Genomic DNA, 15,993 nt, shown 5'->3' with positions numbered 1-15,993 from the left:
AGAAGGGTGTGGGCTGTGGAAATTGTGGGGCATTTGTTCATTAATAAGCAGTATACGTTAGTGGTTGATGATGTAGCCTTTGGCTGACAAGGCCTCTGACAGTGGGTTTGTGTTCCCCCCCCACCACTCTGATACAGACTGGGGGTATGTCTATCTGTATCAATACACCCATTTCTGTAGGTGTAACTGAACTGTTATTGCTCCAACATGAATGCCTCAAGACTTGAGGGAAGCAAACGGGTTTGGATCAGTTCAGAGGTTATAGCGTTTAAGCGACACAGAAAGAAATCCTTCAGCCCATCGTGTCTGTGCTGGTTGTCAAGTACATATGTGATTTAGTTCCATTTTCCAGCATTTGGCCCATAGCCCTCATGCTGTGGCATTTTAAACGTTCATCTAAATGGATCTTAAATATCTCAATGGTTTCTGCCTCCCCACCCTTACAGGTGGGTGAGTTCCAGGTTCCCAACACCCTCTGGGTGTAAAGGCTCTTCCTTAAAATGCTGCCTCCTTGTATTAAATCTGTAGTCCCTAGATATTGATCCCTCCACCGAAGGGGAAAAGTTTCTACCATCTATCTTATCTACACCCCTCATAATTTTGAAGACCTCAATCAGAACCAACCGCCTCCCTACTGCTGTCAGGAAAATGACCGCTGGCTAGCCCGCCTCACTTCATCACTGAAAATCATTTCAGCCCAGGCAACATTTTGTGCATCTCTCCTGCACCCCCCTATAGTGCCATCACACCCTTCTTATAGTGTGGTGTCCAGAAGTGCACACAATACTCCAGCTTTGGCCTAACTAATGTTATATACAGCTCCTTCATAGCCTCTGTGCTTTTGTAATCTGTCTCAATTAATAAAGGTAAGTGTTTCATATGGCTTTTTAACCAACTCTTCAACCTGTCCTATTGCCTTCAAGTATCTTCGGACATGCACACATTTGATAATCATTCCCACGGTCCTACCATTCATCGTGTGCCTCCTTTTGTCCCCCCAGTATGCAACATCTCACAACTTTCAGGTTTAAATTCCACTTGCCACTGTTCAGTCATCCAATCCTGCTCATTTTGTACACTTCTAGGTTTACAAAAAAGTAGGAAAATGAAAAGGGGACACGAAGAAACAGTGGCAATATAAAATATAGGAAAATCTAATGGCATTTTATAAGTATATTAGGAAGAAAAGGATAGCCTGGGAAAGAGCAGGGCCCATTTGAGACCAAAGTGGCAAACTGTGCGAGGAGGGGAAGACATTAATGAGATTACAATGTAGGGATTTGTATATCAGTGATATACTCGAACCAGTTACATTCGAGAGGGAGAGGGGTATCAGTGGTTTAAGCTGATTTATAATTGGCTAAGTCTTCAGGCACTGATGAGATGTATCCCTGGCCGCTGTGCGAGAAGATTGCAGGGACCCTGATGTTAACCTTCAAATAATAACACTCTCGAGGTCCCTCTTTCCCAGAGGAACTCTCTTTCTCACTGTTTTCTAATACACAAAAGCTCTTCTCAAGTGAGTTGCATTCTGAGGCATTCATCACTACCATCTTGCTTGCTACCCTCTTACTCGTGGTCATTCCCCAGTACCCTCTCCGACTGTACTTCCTGTGGGGTGGCCACAGCTTAAAAACTTGCTGTTTACATAACTCTGAGCCTCGTAACCCACTGCTTTACCACCAGTGATGTTGAAATTCCAAAACCTGTTGCTCGAGCTGATTAAACCAGTGGCACTTCTGCAGATGTGGTCGTCCAGACTGCAAAAACTTCCTTCATCACTTCAGGCTGTGCTACACACAGGACTGAGCTCTCTTGCCATAACTTCATTTATATTTTGGTTAAGAGTAATTTAATTTAAGTAGAAAAATTGCTTATACAAGAAAAATTCTGAACTGTAGACTAGTAGAAAGCAGGTTTTTTTGTCCATACTGACAAGTTATTTCTCTCCAGTGTCCACAAATTCTTTGTTCCCCTGTTCCAGTTTAGAAGTTTAAATTTTCAAGTTTACTAGAGTCTCTGGCTGCAACTCCTCAACAATTGATCAGCTCAGGACTTTACCGTAATGCCAATGCAGCACTCATTCCAAACTCAGCCACGTAGCTCAAAGCAGTGCTCTCTCACCAGTCTGACTCCTATCTCCCCCGAAAGGAAGTGACTTTAAGCAAAATGCCAAATTGCTTGGCAAGCAGTCTCAGATTTTCCTAAAGATTAACCCCTTAAACTTAACACTCTTCCCTGCCCTTTCACAAAACTCAGTGTTTTCAGCATACTCGCTCACAGCCTGTCATGGGTCTTAACATCGCTGATTAATTGAGTCAGTGGCAGAAAAGGGTCGGATTTGTATTTGATTAAAATTGGAAAATCATAGAATGTCCACTGAGTGCAAGCAGGCTATTTGGCCCATCGGTGTCACACCAACCCTCCGAAGAGTATCCCACCCAGACACACTTCCCCCATACCACATCTCCAGACCCAATGAGCAGTTTAGCACGGCTAATCCACCTAACCTGCACATCTTTGTGACTGTGGGAGGAAACCGAAGCACCCAGAGGAAGCCCATGCAGACACAGGGAAAACGTGCAAACACCATGAATGCAGTCACCGAAAGCTGGAATCAAACCTGGGCCCCTGGTGCTGTGAGGCAGTAGAGCTAACCACTATGCCACCAAGTGGCTGCAACAGCAGCAACTTTGATTTCTGGGGCACTTATTTAAAATTAAAAAGAATGGTCAGCAACAGCTCGGGTGGGGATAAAGGGAAGCAGAGAGTTAGGATGAATAACTGAAGATGCAGCCTATGAGAAAGGATCATGAAGCGAGGGAGCTAGCAATCAGCAATGCAGAACAGCAATTAATTATTGCTCCCCCATTGATTCTGGTTATTGACCTACAGTCATGGTCCTTGATTACTTCCTGCTGGGTATGGATACAAAACACACTAAATATACACACTACAGAAGCTGAGCTGTGGTAAGCATGAATGCGGATAACTTGTAGCTCCAGATACATTTGAAACTCTTGTGAATTAAACTGCTTCATGTTTAGAATCTAGTGACAACTCTTCATTGCTGTGCGATGTAGAAAATATACAACAGTGAAAAGGGACAGAGCTGCTACTGGCAAAAGATGTGCACACCCACAGAGAGGGACGGGCACACATAGTCAGAAACACACGCGCACACACACGCACGCTCGCACGCAGACACAACAGTGTAGACATGTGCAAAGAGAGGGACACAGACACACACTCTGTGTGCATACACAGGTATGTATGTGCTGTAGTTCTAAGTGAGGCTGGTAAATGATACTAGTGAACTGCAGAGAGGATGTTAGCTCTGAAGCTAAAAGATTAAATTCATGATCTGTTCCCTTGGTTGTTTTTTTTAAACATTCCATGCACATTTTTCAGAGCATTCTCACTGATGTTCCTGCTATCTATGTTTGAGATTGTTCAATGCTGGCAAAATCACCATTTATTTTACAAGGAGAAGTGAATATCTCCCAGATGAATGTGGGACAGGAGAGACAGATAAGACAGACTGAATAAACATGATAATTACAGTTTTCCTTCTATAAAGGTCATTAATACATCAGTCTTTTAATGAAAATTCAACAATTTCCTGGTCACTTCCACTACTCCTGGACTTTTTTTCCTTGCTGATTTAGCTACATTACCAGTGCAGTCAGATAATTGCTTTGCTACTATATCTTAACCAAGGAAAGTACTATTTGGGCACATGAATGTATGTTCTTTCTTGGCCAGTTTTATCTGGGCTGCTGTGAATGAAATTTGAACTTGTTGCTCATGAACCTATGGATTGCAGAGTCTTTGGAGAACAGAAGAAGGCCTTTTGATCTATCATGTCCATACCAGTTCTCTGGAAAAGAACAAAAACAAAGTTGCTGGAAAAGCTCAGCAGGCCTGGCAGCATCTGTGAAAAGAAAACAGAGTTAACGTTTTGGGTCCGGTGACCCTTCCTCAGAAAAGAGTCTGCCCTATTCGGCTGCTCTATCTAAAATGTTGAATGCAGCTTTGAGAGATCTACCTCTGACCTGTGCCCAGGAAGAACAATGCCCTCTAGCTGACCGATATGGTGATGTCATCCCAGAGGATATTTTTTCCCCAAGTTGCTTACAATGAAATAAAGTATTGGTAAATCACCAAATGTAAAAGAAAGATAAACAGGAAATTCAACAAGTAGTTCTAGACTCCCGTCTTGAATTCCAGTCTCCTGCGGAGTCTGGGGAACTCAGTTTGTAAATCTTATCTGTGATATTGGTGTTAGAATCTGACAGAGGGAGTAGGGAGGAGGAGGACAGGAAGTTGACTGACCTACTGATTGAACAAACATTCAACTTTGATTTAAATATTTGATAACTCACAACCAGACAGCATGTGCGTGATGCCATCAAAGAGTGACATGCACTGAGTCAGTCTTTTTTTCGACCCAGAGGATTAGATTAGAGGGCTACAAAATGCAAGGATATAGACCCATGCTTCTTAATATTTTCCATCAGTTTAGCTGTAACTATTGTACCTCAATCATGATGATCTCTAACCTGGGATCTGGAGTCTCTGGCAGGGGTTGTGCTGAGCCAGACTGTAACACAGAGTTTCAGTTGATACAACCCGGGCGTTTTATTCAGAGAGCCTATCAAATTTGTCTGCATGAGTTATTGAGAGCAGTAGAAGTGTGTATGTTGAATTCGACATTCAACTAATGTTTCCTTTTCCAGGTGTTCAAGAGGCGATTCTGTTACCTGACTCAACTTTCAGATGGCTCATACATTCTCTATTTTTGTAAAGACGAGAAGGTCTGTAAGGAGTCCAAAGGATCCATATTTTTGGACTCTTGCATCGATGTTGTGCAGGTACAATGCACATAAGTGTGCTGGTTAGTTTCTGAATCTATGTAACGTAGGAAAATGAAACCACTCCGGGTCCTCACCTACAGTGGCTCAGAATTAAATCACTGAAAACCTTTATCCACCTCCATCGTCTCATGGTTTAAGTGCCCAGACAGCAAGAATGTGTGACACTTAGATTTCCCTTTGCTATGTTCTGTTGTCATGATTCAGAACTAGGATCTTGGAGATTAATATTGCAATTACATCATTATATTCAATAGTTACATCTGATTTAAAAGGGATTGCAGCCCCTGATGATTTGCCCACCAGAGGGAATCCATTTATGTTATTGCATAACAATCCCTGTAAATCCCTTAGTAAAGGTCACACACTAATCTTCTAATCTCAAGGGAGTACAAGCTATATTTATGCAAATTATACCTACAGATGAACTTCCAAATCCCAGTTACCATTCTGGTGAATCTGTCTCGTATCCCTATTCGAGGTTGATATAAACACCACCTCAGATGCAGTACTGGGAACTGAATGCAGTGCTACAGCCTGACAAGTGGCAAGTAACTTCTGCACCATGCAACTGCCAGGCAATGACCATCACCAATAAGAGACAATCTGCCCCTTGGCATCCAGTGATGTGACCGTCACTGAATCCCCCACAATTAACATTCTAGGGGTTATCATTGATCAGAGACCCAACTGACTCACCACATAAACACAGTGACAACAAGAACAGGTCAGAGCCTAGGAATACTGCAGCGAATAACTCACTTCCTGACTCCCCAAAGCCTGTCCACCGTCGACAAGGCATAAGCCAGGAGTGTGATGAAATACTCCTCACTTGCCTGGTGGGTACAACTGCAAAACACTTATGAAGCTTTACACCATCCAAGTCAAAGCAGCTGCTTAAATAGCACAATATCCACAAGCATCCATTCCCTCCACCAACGACGTTCATTAGAAGCCTTGTGTGCTATCTTCAAGATGCATGCAAAAATTCACCAAAGATCCTCAGACAATCCCTTCCAAACGCATGACCACTTCCATCTAGAAGGACAAGAGCAGCAAATACATGAGAACACTAGCACCTGCAAGTTTACCCCCTTCGAGTCACTCACCATCCTGACTTGGAAATATATCTCCTTTCCACCCTGTCACTGGATCAAAATCCTGGAGTTCTCTCCCTAATGGCATTTGGTCAACCTACAGCAGGTGGACTGCAGCGGTTCAAGAGGGCAGCTCAAACCACCTTCTCAAGGGCAACATGGGATGGCAATAAATGTTGGCCAGCCAGCGACGACCACATCCCACACAAATGAACTTAAAAAGAAAAAAACCTTAGAACATGCTAACAAGTTAGTTGGAAAACTAAAAGAAATTGTTGGTCACAGGGAGGGTATGAAACTTTCCAAACCGTTTTCCATCAGCAAAATAATAATTTATTTCTATGCAGGAAATGGAAATGATCCCTGAAATGAAACCTGGAGCAATTTGGGAGCTGCTGCGTCTTAGGTAGAATGTCTCAAAATTCACAACACTGAAAACAGGCAGTTCAACACAACTCATCTACATCCTGCTAAATGCAGGTCTCCACTCATCTTCACGTCAGTCTTCAACATGTCCCTATAATCCTTTCTCCTTCAGCACTTACCTAGTTTCACCTTAAAGACATCTTTAATATTCACCTCAACCATTCTGGTTTGGTAGCAAGTTCTCCATTCTCACTCAATTTTATTCCCCTGCCCAAAGAGGTTACTCCTCATTTCCCAATCAGATTGATTAGTGACTGTCTTATATTGATGGCCCCTGCTTTTGGACTTCTCTTAGTTGAAATATCATTTTAGTATTTATGCTATCAAATACATGCTTCATATTAAAAACCTAGCAGACCACTTCTTGGTTTTCCAAGACAAAAGAGTCACCCTGATTAGAATGTTTCTCCATTCTCGGTTCATCCTTGGAAATCTCTTCTGAAACCCCCCAGTGTTGATCTGTCCTGTTTGTAATATGGGGGCCATGATTGTGCGTGGTACTCTACACATGGTCAAATCAAGGTTTTGCATTCATTAAAAATAATTTCTCTGTTTGAAAAATTGACCACTCCTTTTAAAAAAAATTCCCTTGCAAATAAAATGCTTAGTTAACTGAAACACCTCTGTGCTGATCACATTGTCCCTACCCAAACAAAGGCTACAATATAGAAACAGTGAGGACTGCAGATGCTGAAAGGTAGAGTTAATAAATGTGAAGCTGGAAAAGCACAGCAAGTCAGATAGCGTCCGAGGAGCAGGAAAGTCAATGTTTCGAACTGAAACCCTTTGTCAGGGCTGGAATTGGGGAGGGGGGCCCAGAAATAAAATAGGGGGATGGGGGTGGGGGTGGGGCTGGGAGTAGGGCAGATGAGATGGAGATAAGTTGTGCTGGTATAAGTTATAGTGGTTGGTTAGTGGGAAGTGTGAAGTCGATAGGTGCATTGGAAGATGGTCAGGTTGGGGAGGAGAGATTTTGAAGCTGGTGAAGACAGTAGACAGCTACAATATGTTGTTTCATGAACAGGTTTCTTTGAACAGGCAATATATTGGACACAGAGTCAATGCAGCAATTCTTTGATGGGAAGGGTCTATATCACAAGCATGGGAATACTTGGGGAATTAAATGAAGCTTGGTCTAAGGCTGTTATTAATCTCACTACAAGCTGTTCCAACCCTGTTACTGCTTGGTATTTCTTAAAAATATCTGTAACAGAACCTGTTGGGGCAATAGATCATCTGAACACCTGGTGTTTCTTTTTCCAGTGTTCAAAGATGCGCCGCTATGGCTTTGAACTCCGAATGCAGGAGAAATGTAGCTGTCACCTAGCGGCTGAGAGTGAGCAGGAGATGGAAGAATGGATAACAACCCTGCGAAAGATCATTCAGAGTAATGTTGACAGCGTGTTGTCCGAGAGACGGAATGGTGAACCCTCTGAGACAGGACTAGGTAATTAAACCTTAAAGTATTTAGTCAATGAACCTGAGTGAACAAGCAAGCCTGCGAAAGAGCTGCTTTGATCAATGTTAGAGGGATGACGCAATTCCGGCCCTAGTCCTAATCCTTCGTTAGTTTCTATAAAGCTTTAATTTAACCAGGATGATGATATTGGACAGTTATGTAGGTGTCGGACTGTATCAGGCTCAACAGTGAGAGCAAGTTAGCAAGGTTTCCTTAGTCAGCAAAGCTTATGACAAATAAAACTTTCGCAAAGAAAGATGAAATGATCATTGACAAACAGTTTGGAGTATGCATATGTATGGAGCTACCCTCCTTAACAAAGGGAGAAACCAAAGAAAAATGAAAAACGACAGTTTTTTTCTTAAAATACTTTGAATGAGTGACATTTAAATTCAGGAGAAATAGTCACATCATGGACGGTCCCAACTGGTATTTTTTATCCAAAGTTATTCTGCACACGAGCCATTGGCAATGAGCTGTCCTGTGGAATAGTTGTAGCTAGCAGAATTCCCTCTGCTGGAGGAAGTAAGATAGATTCCAAAGTCCTCTTCAAAAACCCTCCATGTGAGAAAGGTGATTCCAGTGGACTTTCAGGTCTCGCACATTGTCGACAGGAGTCATGAAGACGGATTGGGGGTGGGGGAGAGAGAGAGAGACAGAGTCAGAGTAAAATGAGAGAGAGCCACTCCTGTTTCCCCTCTGACTGGGTTCAAAATGGCATAACCTTATTCGGCATATAAACTGGGCCAAGTGACTTCTCTGACAGTCTTGTAGACTGGATGTCTCCGTCCAAACCACTGCTTCTTCCAGAGACGACATTTGTTGCTTTTTCATCCTGTGCCTGTTTTCTTTGAAATTTGTCCTTTGTTAAAATCTCAAGATATGTAATGAGTTTTTTGGAATTCTCTTCCTGAAAAGGCAGTGGAAGCAGAGCCTTTGAATTATTTTTATCGCAGAGTACTGTCAGATTGGAGGTAAGTTATGGGACAAAAGGTTATCAGAGGGAGAAGATGATGTGGACTTGGAGTTGCAGTAGATTCAGCCACAGTCTTATTAAATGGTGCAAAGCTGACTCAAACACCTTGTTCATATGGAGCATGACCGATGGAGTTTCACATAGAGAGCTGTACAAAAATGCAATTGAGAGGATTAAGTATAAAAAAATGTGAAAGGTCCAACTTTGAAAAATGTAGACAAGAAAGCAGACCTTGGTATCCAATTCCATAAATCCTTGACCAGAATTCCCAAAACAAAATTTGTTGTCTTGCACCCTTGATTGTTTGTGAAATCTTGCCATGTACATCCATTTACCTCATTGTCCCTGCCTTTTGAGGGCTGTCACATTCTCTGGGCCGTCCTGAAGCCTGGGTATGATGCAAATAGTTAGCCTGTTCATCCTTAATTCTGCAGTTTGCTGGAATGTGATTCTTCTGAAAATGTGTGTTTGATTTCCAGACGAGGAGTCCTTTGGCCATGGGAAGTCTGAAAGCATGATGGAAAGTTTAGAGAAAAGTATGCATCCCGAGTTGATGAAGGTATTTTGAATTTGAATTAACTTTTTCCTAAGACAGGAGAAGGTGTAGTGAGGTGTCTCAGTGGAGTTAAAAATTTATTTAAAGCCAAAAGAACTGGAGATGCTGTAAATCAGGAACAAAAACAAAGTTGCAGGAAAAGCTTAGCAGGTCTGGCAGCATCTATGGGGGAGAAAACAGAGTTAACATTTCGGGTCTGGCAACCTTTCCTCAGAACACGTTAAAATTCATTAAGTGTGTATTGTTCAAAGTGAGATTTTTTGACTGATGTTGGTCAAATTGAAGGCGGTTCAAAATCCAGAAGACCATAAGACCTAGGAGCAGAAGTAGGGCTTTCAGCCTCTTGAGTCTGCTCTATTGATCTGTTAACCCTCAACCCTCTATTTTCCCATCTTACCCCATAACCCTTGATTCCCTTCCTGATTAAAATCAGTCTACCTCAGCCTTGGATAAACTTAATGTCGCAGTCTTTATAGCTTTCTTTGGTAATTGACTGCCCCATAAGAGAAAAAGACAACTGCAGATCTGTCTTAAATGTGTGACCTCTTATCCTGAGATGATGCCTTTCGTCTTATACTCATGCACAAACAGGGCAACAACCTCTCCACATCTACCCTTTTAAGCCCCTTATGTGTTCCAAGAAGGTCTCCAATCATTTTTCCTGTAAGTACAAACCCTACTAACTCAACCTCTCCTCAAAAAGCAATCTCTCCATACCAGGGATCAATCTTATGCATCTGCCTCCAACACCAGTATATCATTCTGGAAATAAAAGGACCAGAACTGTTCACTCCAGTTGTGAACATCGTGATGGTTCTACTTATAAATTTCTTCTTATCTCAACTTACTCTCAGTAAGGAATTACTGACTATTCCCAGTGCTGACTCTAGACTCTGATGTTGAAATGAGGTAAATGGTGTTACATGTTGTATGTTTCTAGTATGCCCGAGAATCCGATTACCTTAACAAGGTCAACAGGAATGAAGGCCGGTGTAAACTGTTCGTGATGGATCTAGAAGCACAGGTAGAACTGATGAATTATAGATTACTAATGCTTTGTAAAATCTAGGGTTTCAATTTGCTGAACCAAACTACATGTTCTGTTGTTTTGCTTGGGCTTAACGAATACAATGTTTATCTCAGTGTTAATTAGGGATGGTTTGATAATTATGATAAAGAATTCTCTAGCATTTGTTTTTGGACCTTACACCATTTAAACATCCCTAGGGGAGAAAGAAATGATGACTTAATCATTTCATGTACCTCTTTAGTGTGCAAGATCAGATCAAATTAGTTGCCCGAGACCAAGAAACTCACTAACGTTGCTTGACAGGGACTCTGATCTGTTTTGCCTATAATATGCAAGGAAAATAGAAAGTCTGCTGAAATTCTACCTTCGGCAAATGCTCTTTCTTGATATGCATCTTGATTGCTTGCTGCTCACAATATATATTCGCAGTGCAGTTTTACAAACAAAATGTTAGCAGATTCAAATCTGAATAGATTTGCTTTCTGTATTTATAACAAAACATGAGTATGCGGAAGTGTTTGGGAATTATGAACTGCAACACAATTAGTTACACTTATTAAATGTGATTTGTAAGATATATTTTAACATTGTACATACAGTTAGATCATCAAGAAAGTTCCCTTTTATAAATTGAGTTTATTCAACCTACCTATTTTTGAATACCTTCCATTCTCCTTCATTCGTCCCATATGCCATCTTCCAGTTTAGGACCAAATGGTAATTGATGAACTCTGAAAAGCATAAAATTGATTATTCATGTGCAAAATCTTTAATGAGAAAATCAGAAATCCTTTGATCAGTCAGAATTTGAGAGTATAATTTTAACAGCTACTGCACTGTAGGAATTTGATAACTGTTGGGAAGTACTCATAATCCCCTTTTTTAAAATTGTTAAAGCAAGAACGTGTGGGGTCCATGATGACCCCAAATTAACCATTAAATTAAGACCGAGTGTTTATGTCTCGAGGAGGGACTGGAGATGCTTGAGATATGTATCACTTAATGAGTATTTTTCACACCTACAGGTGTGATTGTACAGCTTGAAACGGCCCCCACTTTTCCTCTTTTACAGAGCTCTTTAGTCGGTTATAGCTGGGCAGTGAAAATGTGGGAACAACTTTGACTGGTTAACTTGTCAGTTGATGTAGTCATGATAACAAGAGGCCTTACTGTCCAAACAAGGAAAAGCAAAGATCAAAACGATGTCTGTTCACCACATCCCACATCCATCTTAACGGAGGTGTAGGAAGGGCACTGACAAGACAAGCCCTAAAGTAAAGAATTGTGAAAAGTAAATTAAAACCAAATAAATTGTGTAGACTTGACGATTGTCTCAGCTGCTGACTGCTACCTTATTTTTTTAAGAAGCTGGATTTTTCAGGAATTGAGCCAGACGTGAGGCCCTTTGAGGAGAAGTTTGGCAAGCGCTTTATGGTAAAGTGCCACGACTTGACTTTTGCTCTTCAAGGCTGTGTGAATGAGCAGGCAAATGGCATGCCAACAAACGTGAGTTGCATTGAAAGCATTTATCATGTTTGGACAGATCTGTTTCTGTCATCAATGTGCAGTTTGACATGGAACCCTCTGCAAGAAATATCAAACTTCTGTTTACATACTGTGCAGTACAGTTGAAAGAATGGTGTGCGCTTGTGATGATTAAAAGTTGCTGGAGTTCAAATAATTGGCATAAAGTGACAAGAAACCTTTCTTTTGAATCAGAGCTAATTATCCCGTGACAAAATGCCTTCTAACCAGTGAATTACTTTTGAGCAGCTATCTTTCTTGTACAGCAGTAAAAGGCAAATCTGTTTGTACAGCATGATCCCACAAACATTTATACCGGTCTTAAATTGTTTTTTGGTTCACAGTCTTGTGGTGCACAAGGAGGCCATTCAGTCCACCAGTTTTGATTGATTGAATGGCTCAATTAACCTCACTTAGCGTGCTCTTTCCCAAAAGCCTACAAAACAATTTGTTTTCCTATGTATATATGATGCCTTTTCAAATCTTAAATTACTGAATTTGCTACCATCACCTTTTGGGCAGTGCATTGCCTATCACAACTCACTGGTTTTAAACAAAGATTTTCTTATCTTCCCTCTGGTTCTAGAATATGTGTTCTCTGGCTCCTGACCTTCTTACCAGTTTCTTTTTATTTCATTATAATCAAAGCTCCTTCTGACTTTGCAAAGTTGTATTTAATCTCCCCTTTCACTTCCTTGTTGACAAAATCCCTGTCCCCGCTGTCCTGGTCTCTGAGTTCATTCTCCCTGAAATGATTTGAGTACATATGATCTGCATTCCCACAAAGACCTTGCGTTCCTTCCTACTATTTCTAGAGTTGGAGACAGTAGTGCTGCAGTGACCTAACCTGCAAGTTATAAAACTTCAGCCTAATGCTTTTGTACTCTGCCTCTTTCACTGAGCAAACTATCTCATATCAGCTTGTCACAGCAGTCTGTAACCATCAGTGATGGTGATGGTTTAGGGGTGACTGCTCATCAGGACACTAAGCAGGAACTCTGATTATTGTAATGATCAAAGGGGCGACCCCGCTAAATAATTTGGTACTTTATCATAGCTGCACTTGTGTACCCTCATAGATCATAGACTCAAGCATTTGCTTCCCCAACTTTTCAAACTCACTTACAAATGCTCCCAACAGAGTCAAAGTTGATGCCCTGATGTAATTAATTGCTCAGTAGGTCTGAGGAGGAAAGTTACTGGGTGCTAACCTGAGTTTGCGTGCTAAATATCTGTATCATACTGAGGCAATCACCACTGAGCTGGACTGGTCAGGAGCCACAACGCCTAACACTCACTCACTGAATCCCCTCTGGAGCGCTTGAGTCAAAAGTGCACTCTCATGGCATTCAAAGGAAGCTATACCAGGAGATTCTAAAGGCATGACTCTGCTGGGTTTGAGGTTGACTGTGAGCCTTGGGAGAAGCTCCATCAGGATCACTGGATCTGTTGCAAACCAACTCAAATTAGTTTTGAGTTGGTTCCTGTAAAAGCAATTGTGTATCAGTGGCAGGAAGAAACCATTAGGAGAGGAAATCCTGAGCCAGTAACTCATTCAAAACTAAACTGCCTATGCTACCCTGGCCTATTTGCAGAACTATCTTTGTAGGGATCTGTCTCAGCTGTCCCTTTCTCTCACACTGGAGCTCCAAATGATTGTCTTCACCATGAGGAATCAAATCATAATCTAATATAGTGATAGAACAGGCTGGCGGGGCTCAATGTCCCTCCCCTGGTTCTTGCATTCTTGTTAGAGTTAACTTGTGTTAGAGACCTTGTTGACTTCATGTTCCTTTGATTTTACAAAAGAAATACAGCCATTCTGATCACTGTTTTATCAATGCTCTACAGTAGTTGGCTGGATGAGCTCTGAATGATCAGCCCAGGAATTTTGAGGTCTGATTTTCAATCCACCTGAACGTTCCCCTGACACCATGCTGCTCTGCATTAATAAACGTGACTTTCCAAGCCTGTCACTTCCAGGACCCTGGAGTGCTGACTTCTTCAGAGAACTCTGTTGCAGCTGCTCAAAATTGAGGGATAATCAGACATCACACCTCTTTACAGCATGAAATACGAACTTAAGAAATAGGAGCAGGAGTAGGCCATTCAGCCCTTTGAGTCTACTAGACCATTCAATTAGATCATGGCTGATCCTAATGCATTTCAAATTCCACATTCCTGTCAACTTCCTATAATCCTTGATTTCCTGCCTAACATAAATCTAACCATTTGCATCTTAAAAGTATATCACCCCACCTCCTGAGGCTGAGTTCCAAAAGCACACAACCCTCAGAAAGAAAAATATGCTCCTCATCTCTGTCCTTAAAAAAACCCTGATTTTGAAACTGTGCCCATAGTTTTGGACTCACCCATTAGTGGAAATGTCACATCCAGCTTGCGAGGATTATTCAGAATCTTACATGGAGGGTCCCCAATTACTAAACGTCTGACTTATGAATGTTTGTTCTTTAAAAATGCAATCCTGTATTAATATTAATTTTAAAGTTCTGACATACAAACATTTCCTGTATTTATGAAGAACTATTTTACATTGTCCTGTATTGTGTTCCAACTTACACACAAATCAATTTGCAAATGGACTGGTAAGACTTTTTACACTGGAGCATAGGAGGCTGAGGGATGACCTTATTGAGATTCGTAAGATCAGGGGCATAGCTAAGGTGAATAACCAGGGTCTTTTCCCTAGGGTGGAGGAGTTCAAAACTAGGGGGCTTTTTTTTTGGTGCGAGGAGAAAAATTTATAAAGGACATAACAAGCAGCTTTTTTATACAGAGAGTGGTTTGTCTGTGGAATGAACTTCCAGAGGAAGTGGTGGATGCAGGTACAGTTACAACATTTGAAAGACATTTGGATAAGTATATGAATAGGAAAGGTTTAGAGGGATATGGGCCAAGTGCAGGCAGGTGGGACTAGTTTGGGAACAAGGTCGGCATGGACGGTTAAACCAGAGGGTCTATTTCTATGCTGTATGACACTATAACAGAGCTTTGCTTACAATGCAGGGACTGCCAAAACACTTCATCTCACTCTTCTAAGTTCCAGTAGAAACAAGCCTTGTTGGTCCAGCCTTTCCTCATAAGTCAGCTCACTCATTTCTGGTATCAATTCAGCAAACCTCCTCTGGACGAATCACCTCCAACTCATTTAAATATGAAGACCTTCCTTAAATGTGAAGACCAAAACTAATGCACAGTTTTTAAGATATAAAATCAATGAAGCCTTGTATATTGTATTGCAATATTCTTTTATTAAGTGTAGTTCCTCTTGTAATAAAGGAGAGCATCCCATTAATCTTTCGAATTTAAATGTCCACTGTGAATGATTGTTAATGGGCGAGTAAATGAATGAGTGAATAGGTAGCTGATTAAGGTGACTGGTAGAGTGGGTGAGGTGGATAGTTGAGTTGGTAGCTGCTCGGGTCTACTCATAGGGAGATATTCAAGTTGGGGGTGCTTCTCCAGGTCTGGTTGTGTAGATGGCATATTGGGAGGGGTAGGCAGATTGTATAGGGTGTTGTGAGGGATGTGGTTGAGGGCACAAAGGTGTGTTTGTTGTGGTGGGTAGTGGGTCATGGTGGCGGTGTTGAGGTTAGAATATTGGGTCCTCAACATGTGGTTAGAAATTCAACTGTGGAGTCACTCAGAAGTCTGGCTAGATTTTAATCAGTCTTAACATTTCTTCAATAACAATTTAGCTAAGTTGTCAGAACTGCCCCAAGTCTCCATCTCGCAATGTTGTGGTGAGCAAGAGAATTGCCCATCTGTAGTTTAGACGTCATGGGGAATTACCACAGTAGTTAATGCGTCAGGATGTATCCTAGACTATACATCAGGTCACTGTCAATCCTGGGTCTGGAAAATTTGGCCCATTCTCAGTCTTTGCACATGGAGCTTTTATGTCTTACACCATTGGTTGAAAAATAACACCAAGACAGTTACAATTGAGCGCAAGTAGAATCAGTGCTTCCTACTAGTGGCAATCATTCAAGAATTTAAAGAATGACTGTGTCAACATGAGAAAGTTAGA

The 15,993-nt window shown here is 41.4% G+C and overlaps 1 protein-coding gene across 5 annotated transcripts in view; it reads left to right on the top strand.

Moving 5' to 3' along the window:
• dock11 (dedicator of cytokinesis 11) overlaps positions 1-15,993 on the top strand; it is a 272,082-nt gene that overhangs the window by 78,157 nt on the left and 177,932 nt on the right. For 4 of the 5 annotated variants that reach the window (XM_048544150.2, XM_048544152.2, XM_048544155.2 and 1 more), the window contains 5 exons: positions 4,740-4,874; positions 7,661-7,844; positions 9,312-9,391; positions 10,329-10,412; positions 11,784-11,924. In XM_048544150.2, the coding sequence (XP_048400107.2) occupies positions 4,740-4,874; positions 7,661-7,844; positions 9,312-9,391; positions 10,329-10,412; positions 11,784-11,924 (624 nt within the window). The remainder of the gene's footprint in view (positions 1-4,739; positions 4,875-7,660; positions 7,845-9,311; positions 9,392-10,328; positions 10,413-11,783; positions 11,925-15,993) is intronic. The other variant, XM_048544154.2, reaches the window with a different exon arrangement.

This window comes from Stegostoma tigrinum, chromosome 15 (assembly GCF_030684315.1).
Source record: "Stegostoma tigrinum isolate sSteTig4 chromosome 15, sSteTig4.hap1, whole genome shotgun sequence".
Taxonomy (NCBI): Eukaryota; Metazoa; Chordata; class Chondrichthyes; order Orectolobiformes; family Stegostomatidae; genus Stegostoma; species Stegostoma tigrinum.
The sequence above is the reverse complement of the archived record's forward strand: the minus strand, read 5'-3'. Positions and strand labels throughout refer to the sequence as shown.